General features: G+C 38.0%; 1 protein-coding gene across 2 annotated transcripts in view; it reads left to right on the top strand.

Moving 5' to 3' along the window:
* SACM1L (SAC1 like phosphatidylinositide phosphatase) overlaps positions 1–13,014 on the top strand; it is a 30,326-nt gene extending 17,312 nt beyond the window's left edge. The window contains exons 8-21 of one of the 2 annotated variants that reach the window (XR_010743839.1): positions 2,157–2,258; positions 3,012–3,097; positions 3,290–3,376; positions 3,818–3,886; positions 3,978–4,057; positions 5,532–5,630; positions 8,214–8,352; positions 8,571–8,640; positions 8,731–8,803; positions 9,246–9,339; positions 9,424–9,516; positions 9,647–9,693; positions 10,183–10,240; positions 10,906–10,932. Coding sequence is in view for 1 of the 2 variants with exons in the window: in XM_066321542.1 (XP_066177639.1) it covers positions 2,157–2,258; positions 3,012–3,097; positions 3,290–3,376; positions 3,818–3,886; positions 3,978–4,057; positions 5,532–5,630; positions 8,214–8,352; positions 8,571–8,640; positions 8,731–8,803; positions 9,246–9,339; positions 9,424–9,516; positions 10,183–10,240; positions 10,906–11,042 (1,187 nt within the window). In the remaining variant the exon portion in view is untranslated. Of the gene's footprint in view, positions 1–2,156; positions 2,259–3,011; positions 3,098–3,289; positions 3,377–3,817; positions 3,887–3,977; positions 4,058–5,531; positions 5,631–8,213; positions 8,353–8,570; positions 8,641–8,730; positions 8,804–9,245; positions 9,340–9,423; positions 9,517–9,646; positions 9,694–10,182; positions 10,241–10,905 lie in introns of both variants that reach the window. The other variant, XM_066321542.1, reaches the window with a different exon arrangement.
* Positions 13,015–13,158: the final 144 nt, after the last annotated feature.

Here is a 13,158-nt window from a genome sequence, read left to right on the forward strand (position 1 = left end):
ACTGCTTTTCCTGCACCAATGCTTTGGGAAACAGCCTTTAGCAAATCAGTCATTAGTTTATTTTTGAGAAGGAATGAATGCTGCAAGGAAGCTGAATGCTATCTAGAGGCAGTGTGTGATCAACAGTAGGTCCCAGGTAGTTGCTCCCAAACTGACAGCATGAAAAGGACTGTCAAGATCGGATGGAGCAACTCATGCCATGTTCTGCTTTGCTCCTCCATTGCAAAGGCCTCTCAGGTGTGTGCAGGGCATGGTTTCCAGATGGAATCAGTTGATCTGGTAGGGCTGTCAGCAGCTGGCAGATCTCTAGTCATTTCCTGTGACTTCATTAAATGGAAAATGTTGTAGCAGTAGGCAGAGAGACAAAGGAAAGATAGCAAAAGGGAACCATCAAAACACTCCAATCCTTATCATGCTGGTTCTGGATAAATTGCAATTAACTGACAGACTGCAATTAATGCCTGCCTCAATCCATTTTTTTCACTGTATAAATAATTAGCATAAGTAATGTTTGGTTAAATTAGAATTACTGCAAAGCCTTGGAGAACTCAGGAATTTGAAGAAAGGGGATTTCTAGTGGTAAAAATGCTAGGAAGACCCCTCAGCAGAACTGTAACAGTGCCACTAGTAGATATTTCAATAATATCTAAGATCCTTCCCCCTCCAGTATAAAACCAAATATAGTTTTTCAATTATGTGTACTGGACTTCTAGTCTTGCAGTGATGAGAAATAATGGATTTGGATCGTTGAAATTTTGAGCACCTGAAGCCCTAAACTAGGTTTATTATTTCTCTTGCTGCTCCAAACCAAAGCCCTTCTGAAGAACAGTAAATTCTGCCTTGTCCTTACCTGTATATGTACAAGTTACTAATAGCAAGTTGTCATTTTAAGTGAGGACAGATTACCAGCAGAAAATAGGCTGAGAATTGCTGAGCAGCTAAGGTTAGAGGTAACCGTTCTTGCAGGAGACTGTTGGCTGTACAAATGTTGAATTAAAAGGTGGAGGATCTGGCAATAATTTTCCAGGAAAACAGGAATGGTATTTATCAGCCTTAATTCATGAATTGTGAGAACGTTCTGGAAGAGGCCAATTAGTATTATATTTCTGGGGGTCGTTTACAAACAGTATTGGCATAAATACAAACAGAAATCAAGATGACTCGTGTGAAATCAGTGTGTTCTTTAACATAGCTGAGGTGCTCATGTGTGACACAGCTGCTTCATGTTCCATTGGAATCACAGATACTGAACTTAAGTTTTACTTGAGATGAAGTATCTAGATTCCTCGAAGAGGAGAAGACTGCAGCACACTGATAGAAAAATTGACCATTTTGATCTTCTGCTTCCTTTAAAGTGATGGGTTTCAGTTTTTAGGGGCAAAGTGTGCAAGCTGGTGAATCTACCTGGAGAAATTTTTCGTGAGTGCTGGTCTCTATTAGACTTGATAGCTTACAGCAGTCCAAATAAGTGCCACTAAAAGTAGCCCAAAACAAGACTAAAGCTGAAATTAATTGTCATTGTCCCTGTTTATTGGTTAGTCCCAGCTGCATTTGGCACTTTGGTTATGTAGCCCAGGCAGGAAACCATTCTTGTCTGAGAAGCTCACACTGAAGTCTTTGTGTGTGTTCATTCTTTTTCTTTGCATGGATTTGAAAGCCAGTCTATTTTACTGTTACTTCTGGCATTTGTAGATATGATGTATGCTGCACCTACTGGTACAACAAGATACTTAGTCTTCTAAAAGCCTAGAAAAAAATCTGATGTATTTTTTGAAGTAGTTGTTAACTTTTAGAAGCAAGAGGGACAAGAAACTGTTAATGTGGTCTAATAAAATTATGGATGAGCTGAATTCTTTCTTCTGAGTCTTATGGTCCCAATTAAAAACTAACTTCTTTAGAATCACATTTTCTCGAAGTTACTGCAGTTTTAATGTTTCTTCATCAGTGACATCGCCATAGAATGTTGTTTTGCAATGTGCGTATTGATCCTAATATTGTTATTGTCTCTCGAGTTTAATGTTCAACTGTTGTTGGGGTGACATATGTTTACAGATTTATTTGACTGTAGTCTCTTGGTTCCTTGATGTTTCCCACCTGTTGATGTATAAAAATAACCTAATGAAACATTGGCGTTTTTCCTGAGTGTTGTTCATCAGTTATCACTATGCACTCTTGTTCTATTAATGGCAAGTGTTTTGACTGGCTGCTTATTTCCAGAAGAAGCTGTTTCAGGGCTGGCGTGCGCTACTATGTAAGAGGTAAAAGAAAAAACTCATTTATTTTAATAATACTATGTATTCCATCTGCACATGTAAGTTACCTATAAGATAACGGCTTGCAAAAAAACATTGTTTAGTTTGCCTTGAGGTTCTGCCTCTAAAGAAAATATTAGGAACTGAAGAAAACTGAATGTTGTAGTGCTTATTAAAACTGACTCTTGTTCTTGTCTTTAAGACATAACTGCAAAAGTTTTGTAGTGATTTTTATCACATAGCTGTTTTCATTGGTGCTAAATGCAAATATGTAAATAGCCCTTTTGGTCTTGCAGTAAATCCAGCTAAGAGCATCACTGGTGCTGGCAGGGGAGCCCTGAGTAGTGTTCTCTAATTGTTTCAAGTTAAAAAGCAAACAGGGAAATTAATTTAGATTACTTTCTCTCTTCTTAGTCCCAATATACATGTTGCTTTTGAAGAAATTAGTCTGTTTCTGCAGTACCGTTGTTACAGGATTGTGAATGTTTTGCTGTCAGAGCACTGGTATTTTATTTCGTATTAAATTATATTTTCTAGTGCTAGAATTACCAGTGTGTGTTAACTGGAAGAAGCACAGTTCTGCTTAAATTCGGTGCAGATTACGTTAAATTTTTACCCAAGGTGCATTTACTTTTACATTGTCAGGCAGCTCTGTGCTTCCTGTAAGGACTTTAAAGGGAGGGGAAGGAAGCCTTTGCTGATGTACTGTCACTGTTCTGCAGGCAGGCTGAGCTGGCTAACAGTCTTTTTCCTACACAGGTATTGATTCGGAAGGACACGCTGCTAACTTTGTTGAGACAGAACAAATTGTGCATTACAAGGGGAGCAAAGCATCATTTGTTCAGGTAAAGTCGTAGTAGGGAACACAGATACATAACTATCTCTCTATGCTTTTAAATATAGATTGTATATGAGATGTGCAAATAAAACTAAACAGTCTGAGTTAGTTTAACAAAACAAACCTGTCTGCTTTATTTTTAAATGTCAAGTTGGTTTTCTGAATTTTGCTGTTTAAAACCGTTTCCACTCTTTTGCAGACCCGTGGATCTATACCTTTTTTCTGGTCTCAAAGACCAAACCTCAAGTATAAACCAAAGCCACAGATCAGCAAGTCAGTAAATCATGTATGTGAGTGTTTGTGTCTTGGGGTTTTAACATGTTACTGGGCTCATGTTTGTGTGATAGGGTTGAAAACTGTAATCAGAATAAAAATCAGCAATACTGGATTGAGCATTACTTTTTAAAAGTAATAGCAAGAAACCTTGTACTTTTTATAATGAATTCAAAGGCCATAAAAATGCAGACATCAGTGGGAGTAGTTTCTCTTTGGATCCAGTTTGCAGCAGTTTTAGTAGCTGTACAATACTCCTTATCTGTAGCATGTTTAATGAGGAGAATTGAATGGACTGGGAGGAGGAAAGCAGGAATGTATTGGAATGTATTGGCACAATAGAGAACATCAAACAGTTATAAGAATCATCAAAAATATTATAATGAAAGCTTCTTGTAAAGCACAGATCTTAATAGTAGAGTACATCTGTCAACATATTTCCTTTCTCTTCTAGATGGATGGCTTCCAAAGACATTTTGACTCACAGATAATTAGCTATGGAAAGCAAATGATTGTCAACTTGGTATGCCTTCACTTCCTTCACTTCCTGCAAAAGTTGTTGTTCTTTTAAGCAGGCTTTTGAGTAGTTCTGTCTCTGTTTTCCCTCTTCCTAGGTTAACCAAAAAGGCTCAGAGAAGCCTCTTGAGCAAACCTTTTCAAAAATGGTGAACAGCATGGCAAATGGAATGGTCAGGTACATGTGACATGAAGTGATACATTTTGTTACACTTTAAGCATTGCCTCTGAGACCCACAGATTGGGCAGCTCTTTGAGGGCCTTTACAGCCCTGTGATTTGTTTGCATTTTATGTTTATGAAGTAACTTGCTAAGAAGATACAGGCAGAATAAAGAAGGAAATTCAGAGGCCATGATAATGCCAGTATTGGAGTCATAGTATGCAGTGGAAGTCTTCTCTATTTTAAGAAAAAGAAAATTATGCCCCGTAGAACTAGCTTCTGGCAAAAGGGCTTGGTTACCTTGCTAACTTAGTGAGGGAGTGCTGAGCCTGAGCAAAACAGCGTGGAACAGTAAGGGGAACAAGTAATTTAAATCCTGGAGTTCAGTGTAACAATGGGCCAAGTGTGGAGAATGCGCTTGGATTATGAGAAATTCCATCTCTTTGTGGGAATACAGAGTGCAATACACAGTTTTACAACCTGTCTGTGCTTGCTTTTGTTGACTTCTGGAGGAGGGAGGGTTTGCATGCAGTGCACACAGGTATTTGCCCCTCTACCTTATCCTTGAAATTACTGTGCCGTGTTTTTTCATTCTGTCCTGATTTGTTATAAAGCTGTCTGGTGGAAAACATGATGTGAAATTATGTGAAGATGCATTTTGGTGATCTCCTGTATATGTTCAAAAGTGGTGTTTGGCAGCCCTATTTTACTGTTGCTATCAAAATCCACTTTCTTAATTGTTTTTCATGGTATTTACCTGCCAGAGTCAAACTCAAGACTTCAGTTCTTTGTTTTGTTGTGCATAGACCATCTTTCTTCATGCATAGTCCTGAAATCTTGTCAAATAACTTTTGAGTTATGAATGCTTGAATGGAGGAATGTAATGCCCTGTAATTCACAGCAAATGTACACATACAAATGTTTAATTAATCAAGCACCACTCATTTAGAACACTTCTTGCCAGAAACTGGCTGTTAAAATTTTGTTCCCTGTCAGTAGCTGCTTAATTTTCTTATGACAGTTAGTTAGCTGCTTAAACAGAACCTGTCTCAGGTTTCTAGAGTTATCAAGGGAATTATGCCAACAAAAAATGTTGGATTTCAGCACCTGTGTCTAGTTCAAAGTGAACAGAGAACAAAAGAATCCTTGTGGGAAAAAAAAATATATTAAGTAAGATCTGTATCCCTTCTCTACTTTCTGAAGAAAAAAATTAGCCAAACATAGAATGGAACATACATAGAACTTGAAACTTAATGTGTGCTTCCCCAGACTAGAGGCATTTTGTAAAGAATTTTAAATGGTGTCACCATTCACAGTAAGGATGCAGCATCAGGAAGATTAGAGAGCACTGACAAAATCTGCAGTTGTGCTGAAAGTGATCTCTAAATAAATCCTCACCTGTTTTATAGGTCAGCCTTTTGCTGTAAGGTTTTCTCTAACCTTCACTGCAGTACATATGTAATCTGAAAAAATGCTTCTGTCTCTGAACAGATACGTGGCATTTGACTTCCATAAAGAGTGCAGTCGGATGAGGTGGGATCGGCTTCAGATTTTGATGGATCAGCTGGCAGACCAGCAAGATGAGTTCAGGTAGGGCTCTGTGGCTCTTTCCCCTCTGTACTGTTAAAATGTTAAACCTCTTCCTTGTAGTTTCTGTTGTCTTGCATTAAGGCACAGTAATACAGACCTGTAATCTTCTCTGAAGAAGATGCACTTGTGTACATTAGTGTGTCCGTATCTCTGGTGTCTTGTTGACACTATGTGACCTTGCAGACCTGGTGGGGGGAAAGATGTAAAGCCCATGTTACCTCTCAATAAAGTGGGCCTGAGAATTGCAGGGACCCTGAGTTGTGACAAGAGCTGCCTTTGTAAGGTTGGCTGAAAGGTTAGACAAAGACATGAATGTGCATACAACTGGAGTTATTTAAAAGAAAGGTCTCCTTAGATGATATTTTTTTATCCATAGTAATTCCAGGTGGTGTTGACAGCAAACTGTTCTGCCACATAGTGTAAAACACTGAGTGTTCCTTCCACAGGCATCTGTAACTTTTTTTCTCTAAATCACATACTTGTGGCTCCAAACCTTGCACTGGCACTGGTTGTTAGCCCTTGCTAATATAAGTAATCCACAGGGAAACAAATTCTCATTTTCTTTAGTTATATAGAAATACCCAAAGTGTCCAAATCTATTTAAATCTTTAGTCCCACAAGTGTGTTTTTCGTCATAGCTGCTTGTAGACCTGTAGATTGCTAGGGAAATAGTTTACTTTGTTCTGCTTTTCTGATTGTTTCTTTCCTGTTGCTGAAGCCTTGTGACTAAGGCTTAGATCAGCTGAAATATTATAGAACTAGCAGTGGTATAGGCTATCCTGACAAAACAAAATGAGGCAAGGTGTGGACTAGAGTAAGAGTCTTGTTAATAAAGTCTCTTGCCTGGAGTGATGGCTATGGGAATGAAATAAATTAATCATATTATAGTTAATATTCTCTGTCCACCACAAAAAAAAAAAAAAGCCTTAAAAACTCATAAAGACCTAATGAATATATTGACTTTGAGCACCTCAAATAAGGAAAAATAAGATTGTGGGTTTTTCCTATACAGCAAGGATCCTTTATTCTTAGAATTAATACTGAATCCCTTAATTTGTTTACTGTCAGTTGGGGCATAGAAAATAACCATATTTCCTTGAAACGAAGAAAAAAAAAAGCCATCTCTAAAACAAGATACAAAACTGAAGAATCTTGTTCAAGATTAAGCTGGCTCTTTGTTTTATTTAATCTGTAATGTCTATTGCTTAAATAGTAATTACATATTGACATTTACAGAAAATAGTAATTTTCTGTTCATAGGAATAGTAAAGTCTGAGTTCTGATCTTCATAGAAAATAGTTTTGCAACCCCTAGGGAGGTAAACATTCTTGTTTTCTTCAGGCTAAATCCAGTTGTGGAAGATCTGTCAGAAAGGTGAGATGGGTTTGTGGAGATGTTTTTTGTTAGTTTTAAAATTTTTTAGAGCAGCTATAGGAGATGCAGCATTTAAGAATAGACATTTCTAGTTAATCTGGAAAATAACAAACTATCTTATCCTAATAGCAGTTGTAGGCAAAACTTATGGGGAAAAGGAAGATTTCACATGTCTGCTTCGGTCTTCAACAATGTGAAACATGGTTTAACAAAACTAGTTCAAGAATGATGAAAATGGCTCTTAAAAGGAAAACACAAGGTTAATCAAATTCATGTGCTTCTAAGGCTTCTGATCACAGTACTGCACCACTCTAGACTTGATAAAAATGCTCTGCACTAACGGTGGATTATATGCTAGTCCAGAGTTCATAATTACATATTATTATGATTATCTTAATCTATAGACTGTAATTGGTAAACCTGTAGACAACTGGAAGTTCCGTGCTATGACAGGACAGGCATAGTTCTATCTCATTCACACATCTAGCTGATAAGGAGATTGGAATATTTGTTCTACCAGCTCAGCATTGGAATGCATGTGTGCAATTCAGTATTTAAAAGGAACTGTTTGTTATCAGCTACTGGAAGCACCTGGTTTAGTGGATTTGAAAGATTGAGGTAATAATGAGTGTATGCAAGGGGGATTATGTGGTTCCCCCGCACGTTCACATAATGGAAGAGAATGGCATGTGACAGTAGCAGATTTTTCCATATTTTGCAAGCACCCTTAAAAAATCCAAGTACCTTCCTGGAAGAAGTATGCCTGACAACTTTAATTACTTTCTATGCATTGATGACTGGAATGAACTGGTGACCACTTAGAAACAAATCTGGTTGCTTCTGCTGTTAGGCTCTGCTAATGTTCTTCATTTTTGTGGAGCTGGGACACTAAAATAACTGGGAAAAAAAAAAACACAAATCCCTGATGTTGCTCCAGAAGCTATTCTTCCCAGTGGCATATAAGTCAATACTGCTGATTGACTTTCTGAATTGTAAGAGTGAATACTGCCCTGAGATTGCTCAGTGTTCATCCACCGATGCTGTTTTTCAACATGGCAACAACTCAGGGAGGCATCAAAGTTGGAAGACATGGCTGAGCACTCATGAAATGCTCAGGACAGTTGTGTTCTGGTTGCTAGGATATTTACTTGTGAAAACACGTGGTTTATATGGATTTCTATCTCTAAATGCATGTATTGTATGTGTCAGTTACTTTCTAGTTGACTCGGAGGGTAAAACTGTGACTCAGCAGGAAGGGACGTTCCGCAGTAACTGCATGGACTGCCTGGATCGGACTAACGTCATCCAGAGCTTGTTAGCACGCAGATCTCTCCAGGCCCAGCTTCAGGTAAAGGTTTTACTCTTTGATGAGCTGAAAGAGGTTTTCCATTTGGAATGGAAATGTAATTTGAATGCTCCAGTAAGAGTTTGCATAGTGGAGTTACTGTACTACTTACTTGAACTGCATTGACTAGACTCAAGTTTGATAAACACAGCTTTTTCTGAAAGCAAATCCTAATTTTTCTGTTGAACTCCTAGCAAGCCTTAATGTGCTTTTTATTCCAGAGACTGGGTGTTCTGCATGTGGGACAGAGAATTGAAGAGCAGGCAGACTTTGAGAAAATCTACAAAAATGGTAGGCTGTTTATAGAGTTCAAACAATGACTTTTTCTCTGAAGAGAGTATATAACTTCCTTAATATTTCTTACTGTTTTCATATTCACAGCATGGGCTGATAATGCTAATGCTTGTGCCAAACAATATGCTGGAACTGGTGCCTTAAAGACCGATTACACAAGGCAAGTCAGCCTTTCTTGTAAGGGACTTCTGGGTTCTTGAGCATGTTTGGGATTTTCATGTCTTTATATCTGAGAAGGTTATTCATCTGGGGCTGAGGCTATAAATGAGTTTTTTGCAACGGTTCAGTTGGTAAAAAGCTGGACTAAAATCTCCAGATTCTTTGCGGTGTTGATATGAAAGGCTATCTGGAAATGAAATCAAGGCAGTGTGCCATGAAGATGCACGCTTCTATTGTCTGATGGAAATAAGTGTCCTTTTATTTTCTAGTTTTATTGCAAGTATGTGCAGTAATAATGCAGAGGCAGCACTGGATAAATGTTTTCCTGTGCAGGTGTTCATTTATTGCAGTACACATCTGTATAATGACAGAATGTAAATCTGAAATTATAGTGCTGGCTTTATACATCTATTTTAAATATTTTTCACAATTTCTTTTTGCAGAACTGGGAAGAGAACTCAGTGGGGTTTAATAATGGATGGCTGGAACTCATTAATACGTTACTACAAAAACAACTTTTCTGATGGATTTAGACAAGTAAGTTAAGCTTTTAACCATGGAGGAGTGTATTTGATAAACATTGCTATGCATTCTAACTCTTGCCCTCCCTTTCTCTTCCAGGATGCAATTGATCTTTTTCTTGGAAATTATTCAGTGGATGAAGTAGAGCCTGCTAGTCCTTTACATGTCAAGAAAGATTGGAAATTCTTAGCTGTGAGTATGGGGCCTTTATTTGTGATAAGAGAAACACAGCCACTGGCTTCATTATGCCTGAGTACAACTTGTCTGTTAGTCATGAAGCATCCCTGTAATCTGGTCATGTTTCTATGGCACCTGTTTATAGGATTAAATCCAGACTGTTCCCTTGATAGAAAATGGAGTGTCCTTGAGGTATTGGAAAAACTGCTGCTTGCTTTTTTTGAATTTCACCAAGTGGAAGGGGGAAAATTCTACTAGTCACTATGAATAGGTGTTTCCTTCTGCAGAAGAATCTTGTGGCGTTCTTTTCTCACACTTCATGCAGAAGCATAGACTGTAACACAAAACCCCCACTTTTTGGGTGTTGTTTTTTTTTTTTTTTTCACCCCTCCCCTTGGTTTTGGGATTTGGTAACATAATGGGTTTAACTGGTGTATTTATTTTTTTAAAAAAAACAAAGCATAAACCTCAACCTCACAGGAGGTGTATTTCAATTCTAAACATAGTTACTGAACACAGTCTTCCAAATTTTGGAACCACCCAAACTTTTATTTGTACCTGAATGCAGGTGAATTAAGAAGTAAAGCAAGTAAATAGCTTTACATTACAACCCATCTTAAAGGAAATTAAGTAACATATGTACTGCTGTATCAAATGATTCTTTTGTTTCTCTTTCCTCAGTTGCCAATTATTATGGTGGTTGCTTTCTCCATGTGCATTATTTGTTTGCTAATGGCTGGTAAGTAACTGAGTTTAATTGTACAAAACTGGCTTGTTTCTCTGTGAACGTTGTGTAAATGGTTACCAGTAACTGTTTAATATAGAACTGCTTCTCAGTCATTCTAAAAGGTGCTTGAACGAGGCTCTGGAGATTGAGGTTCAGCACCGTATCGTTAATGTGGAAAAAAACCTGAGATGCTGTAGAAAACAATTACTAAAACTCATGTAGAATTCAATTAGGGGATAGTTAATTATCCCCAAATTTAGATGCACCTTGGTAAACCTGTAGATTTATTGTAAGCTGTCTAATTTTGGGCAGAAAGACCGTTCAGAACTGTCAGATATAGGCATAAGCCTGGTTCTGATGGATTTCCCTTCAATTTAAATCTGTGTTGGGAGTGGTAAAGGTTTTTGCCTTCTGGATTTGCCTTGAATTTTCTAACATTATTGCCAATAGAGGTCTTGACTGACTTCCATAGATCTCTGTTCAATGTGTTCCAAAAACTGTGTGGCAAATAGAAATTCTCCAAGGTAAGGAGACAGAAAAAGATCTGTGAAAGACTTCTGATTTCGATTGACAACAGATCTGGGCGAGAGATTGAAATACTTGCATTTGTCCTAAAGTAAAACTGTCTGCTAATTGGAGATAATGAGCTAAGAGGTTTATCTGACTCTTCTTCTCAGGTGATACATGGACTGAGACACTGGCCTATGTGCTTTTCTGGGGAAGTGCCAGCTTTGGAACTTTTGCTATCATCCTTTACAATGGCAAGGATTTTGTAGATGCACCCAAGCTGGTCCAGAAGGAGAAGATGGACTGAATTTGTGTGTGTGGAAAGCGGCTTGGTACTGAGGATTCTTCAAGCCATAGCTGGAGTCTCTACTGACCTGCTTTCCACACCAAAAAATGCTCTTATGAACGTTCTTCCTTGGCAAGGGGTGGGGTCAGGGGTGAGGAAATGGTGTCCTGTGGTGGTGGTAGCTTTCAACTGAGACCTGACTTGACAGTCTTAGTTGCAATGGTCTTTGGAATATTGCATTAGTGGACAGGGCTCCATTCTTACTGGGGTAATGCGAAGACAAAAGCCAGCTTTTTGGTGTCTGGAATGTTTTGGAGCGTAAGTGGCCTGCTTAAGCTCATGCTCCACCTGGGTTGTTTCAGCTGGTATTTTGCTCTTGACAGGAGAGAGCTCTGATGCTGTTCATGTCTCAAAGTACCCAAATGTTGAAGCGTTAATAATGGAACATCTGATAGTGGTCTCTGAACAAATATGGCTTCATACCAATAAAAAGTCTAGGTCCAGACTTACAGCTGGATTACATTTGTTGTGATAAAGTCTGTGTTAAGGAGTCTTCGTGCATATTTGTGTGTGGATTCTTTTCACTAAATAGGAAAGATTTTTGAATCCTAATGCTATTCTAAAACAAGGTTTTTGTCCTGTCTTGTTTCTCTAGAACTGATGCAATATTCTGCTAATCATTGTTTGGGTGAAAGGGCAGTGTAATTGGATGTTCCTGAAGTTGCAAATGTCTTGCACTGATTCAATACTACAGTCTCCATATGAAAATCCAGTAGTTAGCAAGTTAAAATGTAGAATTTTCTTTCTGAAGATGTAAACAAAATCAAAGAATGTAAAAGTCCTTTGCAGTGTTTATTCCATTTTCCTTATGCTAAAGTTCCAAAGTACTTCATTACTTTAAGAATGGGTCACAACTTAAAAGGTGAACTTCGTATTGTTTTGCTAGTCAGCTGCTTCTATCCTTGGTTATGTTGAAATAATTTATGAAAGAAGGAATAACAGCCTGAGGAGAAAGCAGTATGTCTAAACTCCGTATTTCTACTTGGGAGCAGCAGCTTGCTTTTCATGCATGATACTGTAACACACTCTTTTAAGAAAAGGAGAAAAAAAAAAGCTGCAAACTAATCTGTGCTGGTTAATGTGTGTCTTTAAATTTAGTGCTTCCAAGCTGTATAAAAATAAGGACCAATTTTAAACTATTTTGTCATTTATTTTATATGGTTTGTTCAAAACCAGACATGGAACTTGCTTAAGGCGCTGTGCATTGTTTAATATTTCCTGTAAGTACAGCTGTATATTCAGATTGCAAGTATAAAATTTAAATGGGGGGAAGGGACAAACATGTAGAATACTACTAGGACTAGCACAGGTGTCACTATTGAAGCTAGAACACAAAACACTGATACTCCAGTGTTCCCTTGTGTTATGACTGAAAATATGTACAGATTCTTCTTTTTTTTTTTTTCTTTTTTTTTTTTTCCTTTGCAACTGTTCATTTTAACCTTGAATGTTTCTGGAGGCCTCTCTGGGTTTTGTGTAAACATAACCTGTTCATGAGCACTAGTACTTGCAAAGTATCTGTTTGCTTCTAGATGCTGTAATGGAAAAATACCAGTTGGTGGCTAACTGGAAAATCCTCCTAACTTAAAATTTTCAAAGGTGAATTCCCTCATGGGCACAAAGTACAAGAACATCATAGACTCAATATTTGGAAAGCAGTGGTTCTGGTGGCTCACTGGCAGGTGGAGTTTTTGAAACTTGGCTCAGTTGTCTTGCAGTCTAGAACTAAGTTTTTGCATCTTTGGAGAAGAACTTGTTGCAGCAAAGACCAAACTCGAATTGCTAATATAAAAGGTTTGTAAGACATAGAATAATGTAGGTTTTAGAGGTTGGAAGGCACCTGTGTTTCAGTGCTTTGCAAAGAGTCTGTATTTCTAAAATCACAAATGGTGTACTACTCCTAAATGACAATAAAATGTTCAACTTTTCTAGATGTACTGTCTGCAGTGCATTTTGTGCTTTGGAGCAGACTGTTCCAAAATTGTTCCTTAGGAGCTGTTTGACACCTGAAGGATGCTTCAGTTTTGTGTGTGCTCATTGCAGGTGGGGATCATCACTCCAGCAGTGATGGTCTCAC

Source organism: Sylvia atricapilla, chromosome 1 (genome assembly GCF_009819655.1).
Source record: "Sylvia atricapilla isolate bSylAtr1 chromosome 1, bSylAtr1.pri, whole genome shotgun sequence".
In the NCBI taxonomy this organism is placed as follows: Eukaryota; Metazoa; Chordata; class Aves; order Passeriformes; family Sylviidae; genus Sylvia; species Sylvia atricapilla.